At 42.9% G+C, this 24,396-nt stretch overlaps 1 protein-coding gene across 1 annotated transcript in view; it reads left to right on the top strand.

Moving 5' to 3' along the window:
• The window catches only part of otog (otogelin), a 256,145-nt gene that overhangs the window by 26,826 nt on the left and 204,923 nt on the right, over positions 1 to 24,396 (top strand). Inside the window, exons 11-16 of the mRNA XM_067993585.1 lie at positions 3,971 to 4,017; positions 5,492 to 5,637; positions 9,387 to 9,519; positions 11,179 to 11,356; positions 14,939 to 15,063; positions 21,807 to 22,019. Coding sequence (XP_067849686.1) covers positions 3,971 to 4,017; positions 5,492 to 5,637; positions 9,387 to 9,519; positions 11,179 to 11,356; positions 14,939 to 15,063; positions 21,807 to 22,019 — 842 coding nt within the window. The remainder of the gene's footprint in view (positions 1 to 3,970; positions 4,018 to 5,491; positions 5,638 to 9,386; positions 9,520 to 11,178; positions 11,357 to 14,938; positions 15,064 to 21,806; positions 22,020 to 24,396) is intronic.

Here is a 24,396-nt window from a genome sequence, read left to right as displayed (position 1 = left end):
ACCCTAGGAGATGACAGTGTGAAAGTGGGAAGAGAAGCTATTGCTGGATATGGTTTGGCTATGTTCAGATAGGTAAGAGTAAACCCATGGAAGGGCAGTCCCATGGAGCTGGATGACAGTGGGGAGCTGTTGGAAAAGGATTTTGTGATTGGTGGTTTTTGAATGCACTTTGTTAGCTTAGTGCAGACAGCATCTGTTGGAATTAAGTGCCATGCTAACATTACAGTTGTTAATAGGATGGTTTAAATTGTCATTAAATCTTCATTTGTACATTGTGTCAGGGTCCGTAAATGCAGGGCATGGAGTAGTGACAGTTGCAGAAATAGCGTCTCCAGCATTGTCATATCTGCATTTACATCATGGAATTCTCAACGGAATTCCTATTGTCAACACTTTGTTTGCTGCAAATTCCTTTGCAGTAGCAAGCAACATACATGTCAACCTAGGAAACTATCAAAAGCTGACCAACAGCTTCAGAAAAGCTGTCTCAATCCCCAAAAAGCTGACACTCAAGAACAACCCTCTTGAATGGACATGTGACATAAATAGTTACATGCGCTCTGTAATTTAAGTGGTAGGTATACACAACCTTCCAGAAGAAAATACAGATAAATGTAAGGTACTGCATAAAGGAAGAAAAAATGGGGGCTACATGAACTGCATAAATGTATGGAAATAGCTAGGGATGAAGTTGCAAAAGAACTAAGGATTTTAGTACACTGGACAGTCAACATGTCCAATCAATGCAGAGCAATGGTCAACAAAGCCAATAGAATGTTGAAGTACCTAATTTAAACAGTAGAATACAAGTCAGAGGAAGTCACGATCAAAGTGCTCTGGTCACATCGCACCTTGGGTACTGTGTCCATTTCACATCACCGAAACACCAAGGGAGACATTGAAACATTAGAGGCAGTGCAGAGAAAAGCCACGAGGCCCATCCCGAGAATTAAAGGTCTGAGTTATGAGGAAAGACTGGAGAAACTTGGGCTTTTTAGCTTGAAATCAGATGTCTGAGAGGTGATCTTATAGAATTATACACGGTAGTGAATGGTATGGAGAAATGTAAATCTGGAAAATTGCTCCAAATTAAATTGCGAGAGTAGGACAAAGGATAGAGGTTCAAACTAGTAAAGGGCAAATTTAGGACCGATATCAAGAAGTTCTTTGCAGAGAGTGATCAATTCATGGAATGGACTTCAAGATAAAGATAAAGGAGGAGAAAATCCGGAACAATTTAAGGACAGTTGGATTGTACAATGGAGGGACTTTAGACTCATTCTCGATAGACAAACTAAGATGGGCCAAATGGCATTCCAAATCTGTAATTATCTTGTGATTGTGTGTGGAAAAGAAACATAAATACATGAAAGTCTGAAGGAGAAAGCCAAATGTTGAAAGGACAAAATTGGTTGTACATTTCCAGGAGGCACTCTACCCCTTCCGGATCTAGTTCAGAGAGTGTACCCCATCCAACTCCCACCTTGTAATGGAGACGCTGGGCTCGATTTTCGCATCTGCGATCGGGTGCGTTCGTGGCGGAAGGGCTGCGAAAATCGGGGTTTCCCAGGGCGGGTCTGGAGCCCGGCTCCAACCCGCCCACTTCCGGGTTTCCCACTGACGCGCTCACATGTGCGCGCAGCCCCCGCATGTGGGACTCCGGCGGGGTGCTACTTAAAGTACTTGAACAGGTACTTCAGGCTGTTTACAGACCTGATTGATCTGTTATTTTAGCAGGGATGGGATTTTGCAATTGACTGAGGCTGTTTCCCGTACTGGGGGAAACACTCCCAGTTCAAATGGACGTGCTGCAGCCATCAGCCTGTGGCAGCTGCAAAGGTCCATTTGACAGGTGGTGGGGGGAGACCCTCACTCATTGCAGGAGGCCACACTGTCACTTTGGACAAGGTTTGGCCTCCACCACCCTCCTCCTAACAATAAAATTCACAAACTTGCACACTTACCCAGGTGTCCAGACACATTTACCCACCCTGCGGACCCTCTCAGATGTACATCTTCCGGATGGGGGCCGCCGTAGCTGCAGTCATGACCTCCTCGGAGGGCGAACAGCATCACCAGCCTCGCCGGCCACGCCGTCCACCTCTGACACATGGAGCTCCACAACACAGTGCTGTAACACATCCACCTGCACAGTAGGAGGGAGGGCAACCGCAGAGAGAGATGCGTCGCAGAAGGCACTACCCTCGCCACAGGGTCTACAGACTGAGGCTCAGCTTCCTGGACCTCTCTGAGCAGCAGTGCACACGGAGGCTCAGAGTCACTCGACATGTAGTCGTGGACATCTGCAGTTTCCTTCATGCTGAGCTGCACCCGGCTGGCCCAAGCATCATCTTCTTACCTGTCGGTGTCAAAGTTACCACTGCCCTCAACAACTTCTCCTCCGCATCCTTCCATGGTGCCACCGGGGACATCGCCGACGTCTCTCAGCCGTCTGCACAAAAGAGCCCTGCAAATACACCTACACCCACTCTGCAGTGACACAATGGGTGGCATAAGTTGTGGGTCTTCATCATGATCCTCAGGAAAGGGCATTATTGCACAAACCAGAAAAGATTCGCAAAGACGTGGCAGTAGTGGTGCCAATATAATATGTAATGTGAGTTGATCAGGAATTAAATATAAGTAAAAAGCATGACAAACCCTCAAACACCTTTGTGCATCCCCTTCCTGTTCATGACACGTTTGCCTTAAGCTTCCTACTGCACATATGTGATGCATGCCCTGTGGCTGCAGCACAGGTAGTTGCAGGTTGAGTGAGGCTGACCGTGAAAGAGATGCAGGAGAGGGTGAGTATGAGATAGAGCCATGAGATTGTATGAGGATTGGGTTGAGCGGTAGTGGCGGGATGAGTACTGGCGAGGTGAGTAAGTGCAGGTAAGATGAGGATGAGCTTTGAGTGGGTGTGAGGAGTGATGTGATAGAGTAGTGTTGGCAGTGCAGAAGGAAATGTGGGGTGGGGGCGGTGATGTGGCAGACGGAGTGTAGGGGATTGAGTAAGTGTACTCACTTTGGCTGACCTACTTAGGCCATTGAAGCGTCTCCTGCACTGTATGCAGGTGGGCGATATGTTGGTGGTGCTGGTGACCCCCTCTGCCACCTCGAGCCCGGCCTACTTGGTGGCAGAAGCAGGCTGCTTCCTCCCGCCCGCCGGGGGGGGGGGGGGGGGAAGATCTCTGTCCTCCTCCTCCTCCTCACCCTATCCAATAATACCTGGAGTGAGGCATCATTAAACCTGGGAGTATCCTTTCCCCTGGGCTGCTCCATGCTATAATTTTTCCTATTTCCTGCAGCATCAGTCAGTGGAGGACTGCCCCTTTAAATAGGGCTGCTCCAGCTGCAGGCCTTACTGCGCATGCGCAGTCCGCCCGCCGCACAGCTTAGCAGCGGGAAACCCGGAAGCACAGGTAAGTGGATCCAATTAGCGTGCGGAGCAGACTGATTTCACCGGGCGCGTTACCCATGCACCCAGTCGACCCCCCGCCGCGAACCCGCTGCCATGCTAATATCGGGCCCACTATTTTCTCCTCCCAGTTCATTTTTACACTCTTCTTCCTCTCTTCCCCTCCTTCAATTCAAATTGGTACTCTTCTACCCAGTTAAGCTGGTACTCTGCACCTGTTCACCCAGTTCAAGCTGGCACTCTTCTCCCCATTCCCTCTTAGCTAGTGTTGGCACTCTCTCACACACCACTCCCTTCTTCTCCTTTCCCCCCCACTCCCAGCTTCTGTTCCCTACCCTCTTTCCTTCATTACCATCAATTTTCTTCTTTTCTCTATTGTCATCTATTCCCCTCCCTTTCTGATGGTGCTAAATATTCTGCTGTAAAAACGTTAACTATTATATTTCTAAAGTATAATTGTAGGTTGATGTTTTAAAAATATGTCCCTATAAAGGCTTGAAGTGTTATTTCATGTCATGCCATTTTAAATACTTTTTTTTTTGGTTCCAGTACTTGTGTAGGAGGCATTTGGAACTGTGCAGAGCATAACTGTCCAGGTAAATGATTTTTCTGATTTTGTTTTGCATACAGTGCACCTTTGCCATCTAAATTTATAGGGGGGACTTTTGGCTTGGTGTCGAATGGGCATGATATCAGGGATATGCCTGAGGTGCCCACCCAATGCGGCAGTCAGGAGGCCCGAACCGCTTTCAGGTTCGGGTCTCATTAACATTTTCTCGACAAGCTGCAGACGCCAAATAGGTGCCCCTCTGCGGTAGGCCGGGTGGCAGGTAAGACTGCTCCTACTAACCCCTGGCTCCACATTACGGTAAGTTACAAAAAAAAATTAACCGCATGCTTCTTCTGGGCCCTCCAGCAGTCCCTTTAAGGAATGCTGGTTGGTTCGCTGTAGGACCTGAAAAAGTAGTCTGAAAAAGCTGACTACATTTTACACTTTTGAGAACGGGTCCGGAAATGGGTGCAGATGCCTCATTTCAATATTGATTGCCTAAAAAAAGGCACTGCTGAATTTAGCAGTGGCCTAGGCGCATGCGCAAATTGAGTATGGGCCTTCTCACTGTTAAATTTGTCATCGTTGCACCAGTTTTATGCTCATAAAATGGGCACAGTGATGTTGAATTCAGACCCTATTGAGTTTTTACTTATTTGTTAATTAGCTATCATTTTGGTGACCTCTGTATCAGAAGTGAGCAATAGGTGGATAGTACATGAGGAGGGGTTTCTTCCACTGTGGCATTAATAGTTTATGGTTGACCTAAATATAAGAGAATAATTTCTAAAAACTGGAAGTACCCATTATGCGTAATAAGCTCAACTTTTCTCAGAGATCAACCACATCTATTCCTGTTCTCTATCCCTCAATCCCTTCTATCTTCAGAAATGCATCCAGTTGTCTCTTGAATTCATTTTCACTGTCTACTTCAATGGCCTACCCTAACTCACACTACAACTCTATTACACTTTGAGTGTAATAGTCATGCCTGACTTCCCTTCTTAGTTTTGATTTCCTAATTTTTAACTTATATCCGCTGATACTTGAATGTTGAGCAGCATTTGTTCTAACAAAGTAAAATGATTCCCACACAAGTTCACTTGTCTTTATTCCACTTCAAGGTAGGTTCACAGTCTGCTGAATTTACACAAGTTGAGTTAAGACCAGTTGAAATGTGTTGTACAGTGATGTAGAAAAGATGGCAAGTATGGTGGCACCACATTACTTGCATGTGTATAGTGCAGTTCAAAGGCAGACTCCTGTTTCCCTATGGTTGCACATTTATAGTGGTTTATGTCTAAATTGACATAGTTAATAGCGTTTTGATATTTTCAATCAAGTTAACAAGTTGTTGGAAACTCTTGATTCAGAAAACACTGTAATAGTCAACTTCTCAGTATTTAGCAGACATTTCGCTCAACTACCCCTAAAGATCTGGCTCAAGTTTATACATGTGTAGATAAAAATACTTGTAACACTGATCTGATTTTGTTTTGTGTTTTTCTTATTTCGTCTAGCGGAGTGCTCAGTAACTGGAGATATTCACTTCAAGACGTTTGATGAACGGGTATACACCTTCCAGGCGACATGCCAGTATATCCTGGCAAAGAGCTGCAACTCTGGAAAGTTTACCATCAGCCTCCAGAATTCTCAGTGTGGCACAGTAAGAAGCAAAGTTTGTTTTTGTAGATGAACCAGAGGATAAGAGAGAATAAGGGGTTTGAAAAAACTAGATAGATTGCTTTTAAGAAAATGGGATCGAAGGAAAAGAAATAGATAAAGAGGGGGGTTGGAGAAATAAGAGTAGTCGCAGTGGTTGGTAAATTGGCAATTCAGTGACTGAACTTTGGTGCACATCTGTTCTTAGACAAAAGCCTTTCAGCTTATCATTTACTAAATGGCACAATCAAGGCCATCACATTTCACCTGAAAGACAAACTACCAGGTCTCTAATCCTTTAACCACAAAGCCAGCAATCTTCTGGTGCCAGTGAGCTGATGAAAGTGATATTCACCAAGACCATGTAGATTTAAGAATCATGTGAAATTTGCAGACACATTTAGGACAATAAATTGGACAAGAAGTTGACTCGATGGAACCTTATCTGTGCCTCTGTTGAAATGTCAATGTCTTTGATAGTGTGGAGGATGAGAGCAGGCCAGGATAAAAGAAGTTTGCAAAGTGGTTCGTGAAAGAGACAGCAATTGATATGAAAACACCTGCTGAATGTGGATTGATGTAGTGTTATCAAAGAGACAATTCACTAGAACAGAGAATTATTGTTGGCTTGAATTTCTCTCCTATTATGACTGTTTTTCTTCATACTTTTCAAAAACTGTTTTGTGTTTTGATGCTGCCTCTGGCCAATACTTAAGATCCACTCCTGGTGGTAAATATTTAAAAATGTAGTGATAAAAAAGCAGTTTTCTTTCCCGTTTGTATCTGAATATTCTGGTATTTTTTATATTTGGCCCTCCTTATTCAATGAAAAACTGTTCAACCACAGTGAGAACTACAGCTCTGAAGCACTGTGCAAAGGTCAGAAATCCTGTTACAACATGTGTCCCTTGGGATGCTGGCTTAACATGATTAAGTCAAAGGAACTCTTATGGTATTTTGCATGTCAGTGGGCAGGAGCTTTATCTCATAGAATTCTGCACAGCTAAGATGTGCAGTCCCTTTCAAAGTTTTTCATTCTGATTTAGTGAACAGTGTCAGAACATCTTGATACTAAATCATACTGCATTTTTGTCATTTCTAGGATAAATCTATATCAGGGCATTGTGTTCATTTGCTAATTTTATTTTTCTAATTGTAGTTTATTAATATGTTTATTGTAGAGTTGAATAAGGTAAGATTAATGGGTAATTTTCTACTTTGTGCTCCCAGCGGGGTGCCTTGCCTGCAGGAGCACATGTCAGAAATTCAGGCATGCAATGTGCATGACTTTATGACCATTTAAATTAATAGTCAGAAAATCATGTGCAGCATACATCCGAATTTCTGATACGTGCATACAGCGGCAAGGTGCCTGCTGGAAAAATGAAGTTAATATTGCTTGTTCCGGGGATGTCTTTGAAAACCAAACAGGTGATTTAGAACAGAGGTGCAGAGATGGTAGGTCCAGATCTCCTTTCCAGTTTTCTGGCTCTCCAATTTTTTTTTGGAGGATCTGAATAATGGATTAATTTCTCACTTTCCATTTCCTTCATACAGCCTCAAATGCTAGTTAGGCCTGGCTAGCTGGCGCTCCCATCTGAAGCAGGCCGGACCTTCATTAGCCTAGGGTAAAGGGGGTAGGGAAGGGCACAGCATCAGTTTCGGGTCCATGGGCATGCTTGATCCAAGTCTCCAGCATGCCCATAGGAACCTGGCAGGGGAAGGTGGCCTCAGGACAACCTGCAGATGGAAGGGCGTTTCAAAGGCCCACCGACATTAAAGGTAAGTGGATTAGATCCGCCTTGTATATTTTTTTTTCTAGCTGGCACTTAGGCTTTCATGAGCCTTTGTGTCAGTTGCTGTTTATTTTTTGCCCTGAGTTCCCTTTATTGGCACCAAAGGGTTTGCCACTACAGATCCTCTCAGCTGATGCGTTTGAATGAAGAGAAGGAACTATTGAGGGTTATCAGGCAGTTCAGGTTGGCCAAGGAGTGCCCTGTGCCCTTCCACTGGCACCCACACCTCTACACGTAGTGAGAGAGATAGCATACCTCACTTTGGCAGATGTTGTTGGTGGAGGCTCATCTTCCCAACAAAGAATGCACCAGCAGAACTTTGATGGCATCACAATGAGATGTAAATGCCTGACTAATCTTTTTGCTGGATTATTCTTCAGAAGAACTCAAATTACATCATATCATACTTTACATGCAAGGCAATCAGCAACCAGCTTTGCCTGTTTGGCTGCACCTGCCTATGATGTCATATTTGGGTAAACCAACACTACCTGCCAATGGAAACCAGTCTTCTCGGAGATCAGCAGAGGAGCAGATGCTGGGCACTGCCATCTGCTACAAGGACACCTATGGAATTCAGTATAGAGCTTGCACTTTTGCAATGACAGTAATAGTCAGCTGTGACCTGAAACATGTCCACATTTTATTGCAGGCAGGCTGCAGTGCTGATCTATGGGATGGTGTTCTGCAGTGGCACAGGGGAAACGCCTTCACTTTAGTATCTCAAGTAGCACCACTTCAACTTCAACAACCATCAAAGAAAAAGTTGGGTGCTGGGCTGCACTGACACTTATCTGTAGACTCATGTCTGTATCTAGGGGTCACTTTTCCCTTCTTATCCCCCTGCTCTTTCAGCTTTGCAAAAGTTGCTGATAGGTTAAGATGTTTTTTAAGGCCCTCCAAAAGCTTTCTAAATTTTAAGCCCCTTCTTGTAACACACCTTTTAATTCTCCCCATCGTTTTAAATTTGACTTACACACAAATTTCCTCTCATGAGTAGTGTCACCCTTAGACTCACCTGAGATTGCACCTGGATTTGTGCATAATTATGTAAATAAGCTTAGACTGGACTATTGAATTTGATTAGCATTTAAGATTCAGCAGGGTCTTAAAGTGGTACAAACCAAATTAGAACTGTTAGAACAAATTAGAACACCTGAAGACAAAAATTAACTCCATTCTGTTAGCTATTGTGGATCAGCATGTGTTAATTAAGCTACATCCTACTGTCTAGCTTAGTAACAGTTTGCTGAATTTATATGATGAAAACCAGCACTAATCATTTAAATATATTTGCAAACTGAACAAAAATAGAAAGAAAAAATATTTAAAGTAATTATATTAACCATTTGATTTTTTTTAATGTTTGTTTATTCAAGAGGAGAATCAAAGCTGCAAATAGGAACAAAGGAACAGGAGTAGACCATTTGGCCCATCAAACCTGCTGTGCTATTTTTATTAGCCATAGCAGCTCTGTTTTGTTAAGCCCAATCCTTTGACTTTTCTTCCTATCCTTTATTATATATCTCACTTTTAAACATTTCAATTGACTTTGCACCTATGGTCTTTCATGGCAGTATTTTCCACATTTTTACAACCCTTTGCGTGAAGAGGTTGTTCCAGAATTCACTTTTAACTAGCTTAGTTTGTATTCTAAGATTATCAGCAGGAATTTTCTCAGGGGTTATCCCAAGCAGCCATTGTAACTTTAGTGGAAGAGTGGCAGAAACCCTGGACACACCCTATAAACTGAGTTTCCGATGATCTTTCAGCCACATTACGTCAGACGATCGGGAGAACCCTGAAGAAATTTCTGGTGTATGTTCCCATTGTTTGGCTTTCCCAATTAATGGATGTGTCAGACAGATTGCAATCACAATGTAAAGTCCTAAAAGTAAATGGAGCAAGCACATATTATGAAACTCTAAAGAACAGTCTGTGTTGCTTCTTTTCTCAGAATCTAAATGGTGCCTGTATTCAGTCGGTGAGTCTTGTTGTTGATGAAGATCTGAAGAAACAGGTGACGTTGACTCATTCAGGAGAGGTCTACCATTGTAATCAGTACAGGATCAGTTTACCATATACAGATGGTATGAAATACTGACCTCTTGCTGCAATACAATTTGCAAAGCTCTGAACTACCTCTTTTGGTACTGGTCTTTCTCTTTATCTTTCAAAAACTGCATAGTGCTACCTCATAGCATTTTCAGGAATTCCAATCTGTAACCTATCAGTTTGCTTACCTGTCATACTTGATAATTTGCAAGAACTAAGCATAGCCAAATTTGCATAATTCTGAACTTGTACTTGTTTTTTTCATCAGCTAATTTTTTACAGCTGGTCGTGATCTCCACTAATTAAAATATTAATTAATTTAGGTAAATTTTTAACTATGTAATATCAGATTGGCCTGGTAGCACTTTCTTTATCCTTTTAATACAAGGGCTGGTATTGATAATTTGTACATTTTTATATCATTGAGATGGAGTGGGAACACTGCATTTTTTAAGAGACAATTTCTTAAGATGTTTAGTACAGTCCAAATCTATTAAGAGTAAATGGGATCCATCTGCTCCATGCCAGAGCTGTGTAGGATATATTTGAGAAGAACACTAGAAAGCATGAAATGAAAAAAGGCCACTTGACTTATTTTTTGGCCTTATGAGTGTCTGACTTGTATGGAAACCTAGTTTATGTTTAAGAGCCTCAAAATCAAACTGCTAAGAAATCTACAACCACGTATAGAGTTTTTTGTTTGTTAATAAGGAGTACACACACTCTTCCCCCATAAAACATATTCTAAGTCCAGAGAACTTGGGTGTAAATTGGCAGAGCCCAGTTGTGCACAGGGATACTGTTGGAGTTAAGCTGCACAATTTACCAATGCTGCTTCCCATTGCTTGTCCAGCTGGGACAGCCTCCAATGGGATGAGAATTGGGCAGGTTTGACAGTGGGCAAGAGATCCGCTCTGCTAGATTACCGCCCAAACAGTGAAGGTGAAAATTACCTCCGGTTGTATCTTCACTCATCCATTGTTCATGGCTATCATAAACCCCCTCCTACAAATAGCCCAGGCACCAAGGATTCTCTTGGATTGAAGGTCTCGTGAATGCTGCTCAGTGTTCCATCCATGTGACAGGGATATAAGAGCACTTCTTGACAGTACGTGAAAAATATTTTAAAAATTATTTGCCTGTCATATTCTTCAACCATCCCTTTGCTTGCCAAAATAACATTATTTGAACTTGAATCAGAATAAACTGACCTTCAAAAATTTTTGCGATAGACAAAAAATGAGTCAGTGAAGTAGAGGACATAATGTAATTGGTCACAAAAGATCAAATGCAGTAAAAAAAAGCAAAGAAATATACAATGAAGTGCTAGAAATGGAAGGAAAAGCCTACCGAAGAAAGTAGGAAATTGCTTAGTTTTTCAGTTCATCAAAGATGGACAGTCTCTTGCCTCTCAGTTGGTTGGAAAGTCACCTAGTTGGAATTTTCCTGCCCTGTTTATAACGGTCACAAACTTGCATAAGCTCAAAACAGATATGTTACGTTTGAATATTTGTGAAAAGATGCATTGTGCATGTACATACTTGAAAAACGTATGTGACATCATTGCTGTTGGCATTACACCTAACAGACTTGTTCAAACTTCAGCCAGCTTACACAATAAGTTTGACATCAACTTGGTCCAACAGAAATTTCACACCATATTCTCACTAGTACATTTCCTTGTCCTTTAACAGATTTGTTTGAAGTCACTGAGCTTACGTCTGTGTTTGTGCAAGTTAAGACAGACTTTGGACTGCGTTTGCAGTATGATAGGGAGGGGAGGCGGCTCTACATCCAGCTGGATGCAAGATGGAAAGAGGACACCATTGGACTCTGTGGAACGTTCAATGGCAATATTCAAGATGATTTCTTGTGAGTATTTGTCATGCTTTGAGGCTAATTGGCTTTGATTAGAACTTAATGACTGACTACAGTTTGGCTACAAAGAATAGTAGTCATAATTAGAAAATTTCTGCACCTAAACCTTTGTGTTTGTTTTCAACAAGGATTAATTTCTAACAGTACTGTAGTTGAGCAGTAAGATTTTGTTTCATATCTATGTCTGAAGCTTGGCAGGGCCTTCAGCCCTCACCTGCCAACCATATACCATTCTTCATTTGTGCTTCTCCAGGTGCTCACATAGTTCCTGAAGTATAGGAGAAATTGACAGTTTTCTTTAAAACTATTCTAACCCGTAAAGCAAATTAGAAGTTATCTTGCTAAAAATGTTAGCAATTACTGAGAGCTGGAGACTGAAAATCTAAATCAAGTCATCCTGAGCCCAATTCAAATCTATGAATTGTAGGAATTTCCAGTATTTTCAAAAGAAATTGGCTTGTTTTCAAAATTGTGCAGAAATGCTCAACTGATATTTAAAATTTGAGTTTACTCTTACAATGATAAATTGTCTCTGACCTGCACAGTGTGAAATCATTTCCTTGTATTAACAAATCTCCTCATATTAGTAATGTTATTCATGGTGGGGTGGATTTCCCCCAGAGTGACCAGTTGATGGAACATGCTGGCAAGCCACCTGCTGATCCTGCCGGGAGACCTGCTTCATTTTGAGGACTGGGCCTCATTCGCATAGGTCCAGTTGGCTGCGGTCAAAAAACAAGCACCCCGAGGTAGCGTTGTGGCTTTGGGCCACCAGAATATAAGGCACTCTGGCCAGCTTCCGGTCTAGAGGAAGGTAGGTTCCCGGGGAGCCCCTGATCGGTGGAGCGGAGGGGGGATTCCAGGCGGCAGTGTTCTGGGCTGAGTTTGCGGAGCCTGGAGGAGTACTTCTGCTCCTCTTGGTCATCAAAATTAAAAGGAAGTCATCTGCGGGAACCTTTTTGGCCTGACCACCACTTGTTGCTGGTTGGAGAGTGCACAGCGTCGCTGCCCCTAGCTCACTCCAAAAATGGCAATTGGAGTCCTATGTACATTCGAGGACTCTGATTAGCATTTTAAATTAGCTTACCATCTCACAGCTATAAGAAATTATAATCTTTCGAATTACTAAATACCAGCAAAACACAGTTGAGAATTAGTTCTTTCAGAATTCAACAATTTTGTTCTGGGGGATAAAAAAACACACAATTTAAAATAAGCATGGAGTGTGTGTGTCTCTTTGTCTCACTGTGTCTGACAGCTGTTAGTAATGAGAATATTTACATTTGCTGCCAACACAACATCTGTGTTGTGTTGGCAGCATTCAGGTGACACGATTAGAGGCCATTTTGCTTCAAGTTCAATTAATTCATTTTTTCAAAAATAAACTCAAGTTACAAAAAGGAAAGGCCCTCGAGTCTCTTCCCACTTAATGCACTTTCTGAAGTTTATACAACACAAAACAAAATCTACAACAGCTGTATTATTAGTAGTTCATACTTTCTTCTTTGTGTGCACACTGATTTAAAAAAACACTCAATAAGAATAATGTTTTGGAAATTTTTTCTCTAACTTTTCTTCAAATAATTTTGAAAAAATAACTGAAGCCAACAAAAAAATATTCTTTTGTACAATTGACTGGTTCTGATGCATCCTGTGAAATTAAGTACACTGCATATAATTAGATTGTACAATCCAAAGTAAGTTTATAGCATCACACCTTTGGGCAAAGATATCAACCCAGCACCAGGTTTTTGGGAGCAACTGAAGCCTTCCAATAAAAAACATTAATTAAGACTTTAAACAACACAAAAGACAATTTAATTTACTTGGCTCAATGGTAGCACTCTTGCCTCTGAGCAGCAGATCATGGATTCAAGCCACACTTCAGAGGCAAGCACATAATCGAGGCTGATATTTCAATGCAGCACTGAAGGTGTGCTGCACTGTCGGAGGTGTTGTCTTCTGGATGAGACATTAAAAAAAGGTCCAGTCTGCCTTCTCAGCTGGACATAGAAGATCCCATGACACTAATCGAAGCGGGAAGTTCTCCCAGTGTCCTGGCCAACATTTATCTCTCAACCAACAAAACTAAAAAATGATTAACTGGTGATTCATCTCATTGCTGTTTGTGGGACCTAATGTACATAAATTGGCTGCTGCATTTGTCCACATTATAACAGTGACTGCACTTCACAAAATATTTCGGTGGCTGTGAAGCACTTGGACAACCTGAGTTTCTGAAAGGTGCTTTATATATTCAAGTTACATAGAGGTACATTGAATTTTACAGCACAGAAATAGGCCATTTGGCCCATTAGGTCTATGCTGGTGTTTATGCTTCACACAAGCCTTCTCCCACTTTACTTCATCTCACCCTATCAGCATATCCTTCTATTCTTTTCTCCCTCATGTACTTAACTAGCTTCCTCTTAAGTTAGTTTTTTCTTTCTTTAATTGATTCTTTTATTGATACATTTAATAATGTCGTCGTGGAATATGTACATTTTTGTTTAAATCCTTATTTTGGACAGTAGAAATTTCAGTTACTGAGGAAGAAAAGACAGATCAAAAATTTTCAGATGGCATTTGAACACTTGTGGAGAAAAGCAACAAAGTTGTCAGATTGTATAATTACAGGGTGGCCAGTTTACATAGGCAATTTCTATTATAAATATGGACTTAGGAAATTATAATGGAAAAAAGTTGACTCAAAAGTGTTAGAAAAGAGTAACAACAAGAAACAAGGTTTTGTCAAAGTGTGTGCAGATGTAAGATTTCTAATAAGATATAAATATAGATAAATATTGTTGCAGTGAAATGTCTAGTTAGAGAAAATAACATATGAGAAAATATTTTTCAATTTTCAGCCACAAATTGATACCAACAGAGAAGTGGACTTCAGTCAGTGATTTCAGCAAGAAATAAAAAAGGACTAATTATTCTGCTGCTAAGAGGATAAAAATCCCTAGTCGAAGGGAAAGGTCTTTAAGAAAATCATTGGGCCTCAGGTTATTAAAGTTACCTGGAATATACAGTGATGTCCTCAGTTGTTTCTGTAACCATTAGGTTATTATCATAGTGTGATTACACTAAAGGACAATCATTGCTTTATTTTGCAGGCAAGTTTTTTATTTAAATTATTTTTGTTCTGTTTCCAAGTCCTCCTTCACCACACACCATCTTAAACCAAGAGAAGATGCAGAACTGCTACCAGGCCTCTGCCAGTGTTGCTTTATAGTCAGTTCCTAGGTGGTCACATTCCCTTTGATTTTCCTTTCCTTATGGTCACCTCTTGGCACTTCTCCACAATAACACAGTAGGTGTGGAACATACAGCCAATATCCTGATAATCCTATCTAGATATTTCTCACGGCATGTTTTGGGATTTACAGTTTTCTTTACAGGATTCTGTAACTTATAGCAAATATATTAAAAACAGTGGGGTATAAATTGGTCGCGGGCAGTAGCACAAAACAGGTGATAGCGAATTGGCAGCCTGTTTTGCACTCTGCCCGATATTTTGTTTCTATTGACTTCAAGTACAACCTTCTCCTTTTCTGCTTATCATTTGCAAAGGTCCCCAGGAGGAATGATTGAAAGCACACCGCAGCTGTTTGCCAATTCCTGGAGAATCTCCACAGCTTGCAACCCTGGCACCAACATTCCAGAAGTGGATCCATGTGACACACATCAGCAGTCTGGTGAGTCTTGGATAAAGTGTGTTCAGTTGCTGATAGTCTTGGCTGTGTTCCACTCTGTTTGGAAGATTATGAAGACGATTTGGATGTCTTTATTGAAGACCAGTTCAACAGTTAGTTGCTACAAAGTGACAAAACAAAGAACTTCTGAGGAATATTTGATACCAATATCATGTGGATTCTTTATGCAGAAAAGATAATTTAATATAGTGTTGCTGGCAGGACTTTAAAATTTTTTAAGATAAATCAAAATGAGAAGTTCAAAAGAGCAAGGACACTACAGAGGATGCTGTCATATTTTTAGCTCCATATCTCAATTATTATAAACAGTTAAAATATTTGTCAGATCTCTTCTTTTAAAAATGTGTTGCAATAAATATCATTTTCAAATCAGACCAGCACACACCCTAATCAACAGCACAATTTGTAAGGAATCTGGGATTTTTCCCCCCAAACATTCTATTTAGAATGGAATGCAAATTCATCTAAAAGCACTGTACCTAAAAATTCCTTTGTGTCAAACACTACTTTCTTCCCACAGCAAATAGAAGAATTATACTGTGTCATATTACTCTGATAAATAACTCGTGCTGAGGAACAAAATTTCAGGTCAAACCCTTTGCTTGAACTTGATTTCTATCATATTGGTTTGCAAACAATTTAAAATCTGTATCAAGAGATGGGGCAGCATTGGAACAATTCCCACCATATGTGTGCCAGTTAATTAGAGAATATACATAATGGTCCGGAAATTGCTGGAGTGGGGCATCTTGCAATGAGTCTTTTTTTGCCTCACCCTTCAGATCCTATTATTTTTACACAGCAAATTGCTGGAAATGCAAATTAATAATGGCACGAGGCATTTGGACCTCATGAACATTGGGTCCAATGGTCTATCTCCTTAACTAATGAAATTTAAGGATAGAGAAAGAAACAGAGTGAACAACAGAGAAGGAAATAGGGTGAATTAGAGTCAAATTAGATACAGAAAGAGAAACACAGAGAGGGAAAGAGAGCGGATTAAGAGAGAAAATAGAGACAGAAAGAAAAAGTAAGAAAAAAATTAAAACACTTCAAATTTAAAAAAAACTTCCAGGAACAATTTACTACCTGTGGGAGTGAGACTCCACAGTTTCATTGTTCCCTTTTTGGGCCTCCAAGATTGAGCGGCATGTCAGGACCATAAATCACATCATCAACAGGGTCCTTATGACATGAATTACCAGCACTAAATGGCTGTAGTGAGATTAATTCATATCAACTGCGTAAATCCAGCAATTTCATGACACAAAATGGGGAGGCACACGGCAAAATGGTAAGTTTCTCGGTTTTGGCGAAGCTAACAGCGGAACTGCGCAAATCGGCCAACAATTTGTGGCGAATCAGAACTCATGGCACATTTCTTCACCACAAATTGCTGATTTTTTATGCACTAATTATGGTGTGAACGCATTACTTTTTCCAGCAATTTCTGACCTAATGGGCTCGATTTTAGGGTCGGGTTTCCTGCGGGTTTCCAGCAGGGGGGCTCCGAAAATCCCGATATGAGGTCACGTGACCGGATCGCACCGCGATCCCGACCACTTCCGGGTTCCCCGATGACGTGCGGGGCTGCGTGCGTGGCCCCCGCTGGTGGGAATCCCGCAGGCAATTAAAGCCAGCGGGGTTCCACTTGAGAGTACTTACCTTGCTTGTTGAGGTCAGTTAATGAGCTGAATCAGCTGTCAAAAGAGGAAGTGTGGGATTTCACCTGCATCGCAGCGTGTTTCCCACACTGGGGTAAACAGTCTCTCTCCAACCAGGCGTGTTGCAGCCAGCAGCCTGTGGCAGGTGCCAAGGTGCACCCCACGGGGGAGAGCCCTCAACCACGCAGGAGGCCACCGCGTCACATAGGGCAACCCCTGCCCCCCAACACCCCCCGCCAAGCCAGAGGACAGACCGACACGAAACTGCAGCCCCAGTCCGAGGAACCACCCACCTACCCTGCACAACCCCTCAGACCAACACCTGCCAGATGGGTGGTGCGTGGACACCCTCGGAGGACGAACAGCATGACCAGCCCCAGCAGCCTCGCAGTCCACGCCGCCCGCCGCAGAGACGTGGAGCCCCCCAACATGGGGTTGTTGCACGCCCACCTGCACAGCAGGAGGGAGGGCTACCGCAGAGAGAGACGCATCGCAGAGGGCACTACCCTCGCCACATGGTCCACAGACCGAGGCGCAGCTCCCCGGACCTCTCCGAGCAGCAGTGCACAGGGAGGCGCAGATTCGCTCGACATGTAGTCGTGGAGATCAGCAGGCTCTTTCATGCCGAGCGGCTCCTGGCTGGCCCCAGCACCAACTGCTTACCTGTCGCTGTCAAAGTCACCACTGCCCTCCACAACTTCTCCTCCGCATCCTTCCAGGGTGCAGCCGGCTACACCTCGGATGTCTCTTAGTCGACTGCGCGGAAGAGCCCTGCAAATACACCTGCACCTACTCTGCAGTAACACGATGGGTGGCATCAGTGGTGGGTCCTCATAGTGATACCCAGGAGCGGGCATTATTGGACACAACAGACAGGATTCGCGGAGACATGGCAGTGGTGGTGCCAATATAATGTGTGATGTTTGTTGCTCTGAAATTCATTATAGGTAACACCCATGGCAAACCCTCCGACACCCTTGTGCACCCCCTTCATGCTCACGAAACATTTGCCTTACGCTGCCTACTGTACATATGTGATGCATGCCCTGTGGCTGCAGCACAGGTGGTGGCAGGTTGAGTGAGGCTGGCCGTGAGGGAGATGCACGAGAGGGTGAGTATGGGATAGAGCCATGAGATTGTCTGAGGATTGGGTCGCGTGTTAGTGGCAGGATGAGTACTGGCGAGGTGAGTAGGTGGAGGTAAGATGAGGATGGGGTTTGAGTGGGTATGAGGGTTGATGTGACAGAGTAGTGTTGGCGGTGCCGAAGGAGATGTGGGGTTGGGGCAGTGTTGTGGCAGATGGAGTGTAGGGGATAGACTTCGTGTTCTCACTGTGGCTGACCTACTGAGGTCATTGCAGCGCCTCCTGCACTGTATGCAGGTGGGCGATATGTTGGTTGCGCAGGTGACCCCCTCTGCCACCTCGAGCCAGGCCTTCTTGGTGGCAGAGGCTGGCCGCTTCCTCCCGCCCGCCGGGTGGAAGATCTCTGTCCTCCCCCTCCTCCTCACCCCATCTGATGATACCTGGGGTGAGGCATCATTAAACTGGGAGCAGCCTTCCCCCTGGGCTGCTCCATGCTGCAATTTGTTCCATTGGTTGCAGCATCTGCCAGTGGAGGACTGCCCCTTTAACTAGAGAGCCTCCAGCTGACAGATCGTACTGCGCATGCGCAGCCCGCCCGACGTGCAGACCAGCAGCATGGACCCCGGAGGAGCAGGTAATTGATTCCTATTAGTGTGTTGCCTGCTACGATCGCGCGGGCAACCCACTAATTTCACCGAGCGTGTTGACCACGCTTCCGAAACCCAACCCGCCGGAAACCCGCAGGCCTGGTAAAATCGAGCCCAATATTTCTGAATATAGAATGGCTCATAATTTGGTGTAAAACTGGATCAGCAGAACAGCTGCCCTGTAATAGGTGTAAAGGAGAAAGACCTCAAAATTATGTTGTATGATATTAGCATATGATCACTTAACATGTTGGTATGAAATTCCATATGTCTTGAGATAATTGTGTTCATCAATCGATGCTGGTAAAAATTGCAGGATATTCGACACTGGTTCAACCACAACTGGAGTATTGTGTCCAGTTCTGGGCACCGCATTTTAGGAAGGATGTGAAGGTCTTAGAGAGAGTGTAGAGGAGATTTACGAGAATGATTCCAGGGATGAGGGACTTAAATTACATGGATAGACTGGAGAAGCTGGGGTTGTTCTCCTTGGAACAGAGAAGGTTGACAGGAGATTTGATAGAAGTTTACAACATGGAAACAGGCCCTTCGGCCCAACATGTCCATGTCGCCCAGTTTATAACACTAAGCTAGTCCCAGTTGCCTGCACTTGGCCCATATCCCTCTATACCCATCTTACCCATGTAACTGTCCAAATGCTTTTTAAAAGACAAAATTGTACCCGCCTCTACTACTGCCTCTGGCAGCTCGTTCCAGACACTCACCACCCTTTGAGTGAAAAAATTGCCCCTCTGGACCCTTTTGTATCTCTCCCCTCTCACCTTAAATCTATGCTCCCTCGTTATAGACTCCCCTACCTTTGGGAAAAGATTTTGACTATCTACCTTATCTATGCCCCTCATTATTTTATAGACTTCTATAAGATCACCCCTAAACCTCCTACTCTCCAGGGAAAAAAGTCTCAGTCTATCCAACCTCTCCCTATAAGTCAAACCATCAAGTCCCGGTAGCATCCTAGTAAATCTTTTCTGCACTCTTTCTAGTTTAATAATATCTTTTCTATAATAGGGTGACCAGAACTGTACACAGTATTCCAGGTGTGGCCTTACTAATGTCTTGTACAACTTCAACAAGACATCCCAACTCCTGTATTCAATGTTCTGACCAATGAAACCAAGCATGCTGAATGCCTTCTTCACCACCCTACCACCTGTGACTCCACTTTCAAGGAGCTATGAACCTGTACTCCTAGATCTCTTTGTTCTATAACTCTCCCCAACGCCCTACCATTAACGGAGTAGGTCCTGGCCCGATTCGATCTACCAAAATGCATCACCTCACATTTATCTAAATTAAACTCCATCTGCCATTCATCGGCCCACTGGCCCAATTTATCAAGATCCCGTTGCAATCCTAGATAACCTTCTTCACTGTCCACAATGCCACCAATCTTGGTGTCATCTGCAAACTTACTAACCATGCCTCCTAAATTCTCATCCAAATCATTAATATAAATAACAAATAACAGCGGACCCAGCACCGATCCCTGAGGCACACCGCTGGTCACAGGCCTCCAATTTGAAAAACAACCCTCTACAACCACCTTCTGTCTTCTGTCGTCAATCCAATTTTGTATCTAATTGGCTACCTCACCTTGGATCCCGTGAGATTTAACCTTATGTAACAACCTACCGTGCGGTACCTTGTCAAAGGCTTTGCTAAAGTCTATGTGGACCACGTCTACTGCACAGCCCTCATCTATCTTCTTGGTTACCCCTTCAAAAAACTCATTCAAATTCGTGAGACATGATTTTCCTCTCACAAAACCATGCTGACTGTTCCTAATCAGTCCCTGCCTCTCCAAATGCCTGTAGGTCCTGTCTCTCAGAATACCCTCTAACAACTTACCCACTACAGATGTCAGGCTCACCGGTCTGTAGTTCCCAGGCTTTTCCCTGCCGCCCTTCTTAAACAAAGGCACAACATTTGCTACCCTCCAATCTTCAGGCACCTCACCTGTAGCTGTCGATGATTCAAATATCTCTGCTCGGGGTCCCGCAATTTCCTCCCTAACCTCCCATAACGTCCTGGGATACATTTCATCAGGTCCCGGAGATTTATCTACCTTGATGCGCGTTAAGACTTCCAGCACCTCCCTCTCTGTAATATGTACACTCCTCAAGACATCACTATTTATTTCCCCAAGTTCAAAATCATGAAGGGTCTGGACAGAGTCGATAGAGAGAAACTGTTCCCATTGGTGGAAGGGTCAAGAACCAGAGGGCGAAGATTGAAGGTGATTGGCAAAAGAACCAAAGATGACACAAGGAAAAACTTTTTTATGCAGCGAATCTGGAATGCACTGCCCGAGGGAGTGGTGAAGGCAGATTCAATCATGGCTTTCAAAAGGGAACTGGATAAGTACTTGAAAGGAAAAGATGTGCAGGGCTACGGGGATAGGGCAGGGGAATGGGACTAGCTGGATTGCTCATGCATAGAGCTGGCGCAGACTCGATGGGCCAAATGGCCTCCTTCCATGCTGTAACTTTTCTATGATTCTATGATTCGTCTTTTCAGGATGCCTCAAATATAACAGCAAAGAATGTGCATAATGTGAGTTCTTTTCCCAAAAAGAATGATTCATATGTCATAAGTGCCATGATACTTTTACACAAGCAAAAGAAAGAGATACAGCCAATGAAAAAGTTGTCCTATTCTAAAGAATTCTAGAATAAACTGCAAATTGTAGACAAGGGAGTGATGAATAAGTGCTATTATCTTGGGGGCTGTTTAATCATCCCTGTTCGTGAAACAACATTTAAATGTTTTATTAATGTAATTTTCTTTGGATTTGTTTTGTAATGAAAGATTCCTATTTTGAAGATGGTCAGGTGGGATAGTAGGTTGGTTTATGAATGTGTGATGTCACAGACAGTATTTTTTTTTCTGTGTATAAAGTTAAAGAAAAATGATTTTACTAACCTGCCACAGAGCAATTCCAGAATTTAGAGCATGGATTAGGGGAACATAATCCATGCCAAAGAAATGGGGGGAAAGGAGAAACACATCTTCCTCATTCCCCAAGTGGCTGTGCCTAAGCCAACAGGTGTTTCCATACACAAAGCAATGGGAAACTTACAGTTGAGAATCATCCCAGCCCGCTCAGATGCATGTCCCTCGTGATTGAAAGCAAAGGTGAATGAGAATTGATTGACTGCTAGCCCCCTTAGTGAGGTTTGGCATAGAACCATTTAAAGGGTGGAGAAAATATATAATTAAATTTAAGCACAAAAATTGCTACAGGAAGATTTTCATTTTGTAAAAGAAAATATTTCTCAATGTTTCCACTTTTTGATGTTTTATTTGCAGCCTCGTATGCCACAGAGAAGTGTAGCATTATCAGTGGATATCTGTTTGCACCATGCCATCAGTATTTGAGCCCTGACCTGTATCATCAACAATGCAAAACAGACACCTGTAAGTGTGGCGAAACTTGTATGTGCTCTGCTGTGGCCCACTATGCTCGACAATGTAGAAACTATGGGATTTTCATAGACTTCAGATCCACTGTCTCAGAGTGTGGTAAGTAATACTTGATTGCTAGTTTGAATGCACACTTATTTTCTCAACATATAGGACATTTTCTGCAATTTCAATGTACAGCAGAAACTGCTTGTGGTGTATTTGGTTGGACTCACATTTATCGTGAATAAATTCCAGTGTTTCAATTAATTTTCCTTGTAATTGGATGTACTGATCCTCCTGTTAGACTGAAAATACAACTATTTTTTAAAACTAAGAAATCAAGGTGCAGGGCCAATGCCTATAGCGCAAGATTCCTATAAGAGTGAAAAGAGCAATAAAGAAACTTGAGGTGAATCAGGAAGTAATAATTTAAAAACCAGAAGATTGGAGGAGCAAGGATTTGGATGTCCGGGAAGAGAATGAAAGATTAGGACATGTGTAATGATTCTTATTTCAACAGTTATGGTACACGACAGAGGAGGATTGTGTAGGAAGAACAAGAGAGGCTTGTAAGATCTAAATAATGTGTGTTAGGCCTGTTAAGGTAATTATTGCTGGTATATTGGGTACTTAAATCAAAGTATTCAATGTTCCAAGGTCCCACAATGCTCGTGTGATGCATTGCGAACCTTCATATGAAACCAGAGTTGTAACAGAGGCTGCCGACAGGTGAATTGCTACATAGCTGAGCTACAACTTGCACTCTTTTGTCCACTATGGGTATTGAATTCAGTGCACTACAAGCACTGTAGGAAGACTAGCAAGAGCAGGAAAGGGTTGCTTTGGTGTCAGGTGGCCCACGAGGTATACCACCAAATCCTGCTGGTATGCAAAATTGTAGGTCTACTGTCACAGGCACAATTACCTGGGGATGAGCGAAGACCAGTATCTTAGATGGCTGATACTAACTAGGAAGGCTGTGACTATGCTTTACTATCTCTTTAATGAATACCTCCAGACACCATCCAAATGGCACAGCCAGTGGCCCTAAAAGTCACCTTGGCCTTTAAGTTTTGTATGTCAGGTTCCTTCAAAACTATCAGTGATGCCCGATATACTGTTCACAGGTGTATTAAGATCACACATGTGTTATTGTGCAGGGTCAACAACTTAATCATTTTCATCACTGACCACCAAATTTACATATCAGCTGGCTTTTCAAGAAAGCAGAGTCATTGGCCTAGAATTTCAATGGCACCATCACCCATTTTTTGGGCGCTAAACAGGCACCTAAGTGTGCAATATGGCAGGCAGGAAGTGCATGCTCATTATGAGCCAGAAGTGCACCATGCGCCATATTGGTATAGACAAAAAAAGGGGGCTTAGAGCCCATGCCTGAAACATGCATTAGGTCCTTTGTATATGCAAATAAGGGGCCTATCGCCTGTTTGAGGCCCCTTGTGCAAAATGGGGCTGCCTTGAACGCAGTCGGTGCCAGAAAAACCAGATCTACATGCAGACCGCCACCAAAAATGTAAGTTTTTAAAATATACTTACCTGAATGTGGAGCTAAAAGAAGCACTACTGCTCCTCCCGACCCCACATTAAAATTGTGGGTGAGTGCCAGCCAACATTCACCTCCCCTGATTGTGACCTCGACCCTGACCCCCCTGATTGCGACCTTGACCCCCCACCCCTCCAATCCCGATCACCCCCCTATCCATTAGCCCTTCTCTCTTGGTTGCTGTGAGTGATCTATTAAATGGTTTGGTCTTTAATCAAAAAGACTTAGAGGTGTTTTGTTCCAAAGTATAATAGCTTTATTAAGAATTCATAACAAGAAGTAAAGATGGTAAAATACAAGAATACAGTTAAATATACTAATAAGATGTTGGGATACAGCCTGGCAAAAATTATCATCATACAAGGCTCCAAAATGCACTTCTCGAAGGTCCTTGATATTACTTGAGCATGCCCAGCCTCGCTCCGAGAATGTTTAACAAATACAATTTAATTCTCAGTTTATATATGTGTTTAACACATTAGTTCGACAGGGGCTGTGTGCAAACATGGGGCCTCATCAATCATCCTCTCTATCTCATGGAGCTGCCATTCGTTTCACTCCCTTTACATTCCAGATAACTGAATACCTGATATCATTGCCTCCCATATCATTAATTGTCTCCAACTTATCAAGGACACCATGTTTATCACATTGAGTTACATCGAGTCTACAGCACAGAAACAGGCCATTCGGCCCAACTGATCTGTGCCGGCATTTACACTCCACACGAGCCTCCTCCCTCCCTACTTCATCTACCTCTATCAGCATATCCTTCTATTCCTTTCTCCCTCATGTACTTACCTAGCTTTCCCTTAAATGCATCCAAGCTTTTTGCCTCAACTATTCCCATGGTAGCATGTTCCACGTTCTTACCACTCTTTGGGTAAAGAAGTTTCTCCTGAATTCCCTATTGGATTTATTAGTTGTAAA

Source organism: Heptranchias perlo, chromosome 12 (assembly GCF_035084215.1).
Source record: "Heptranchias perlo isolate sHepPer1 chromosome 12, sHepPer1.hap1, whole genome shotgun sequence".
NCBI lineage: Eukaryota > Metazoa > Chordata > Chondrichthyes > Hexanchiformes > Hexanchidae > Heptranchias > Heptranchias perlo.
Note: the sequence above shows the minus strand (reverse complement) of the source record. Positions and strands in the feature narration are given on the sequence as shown.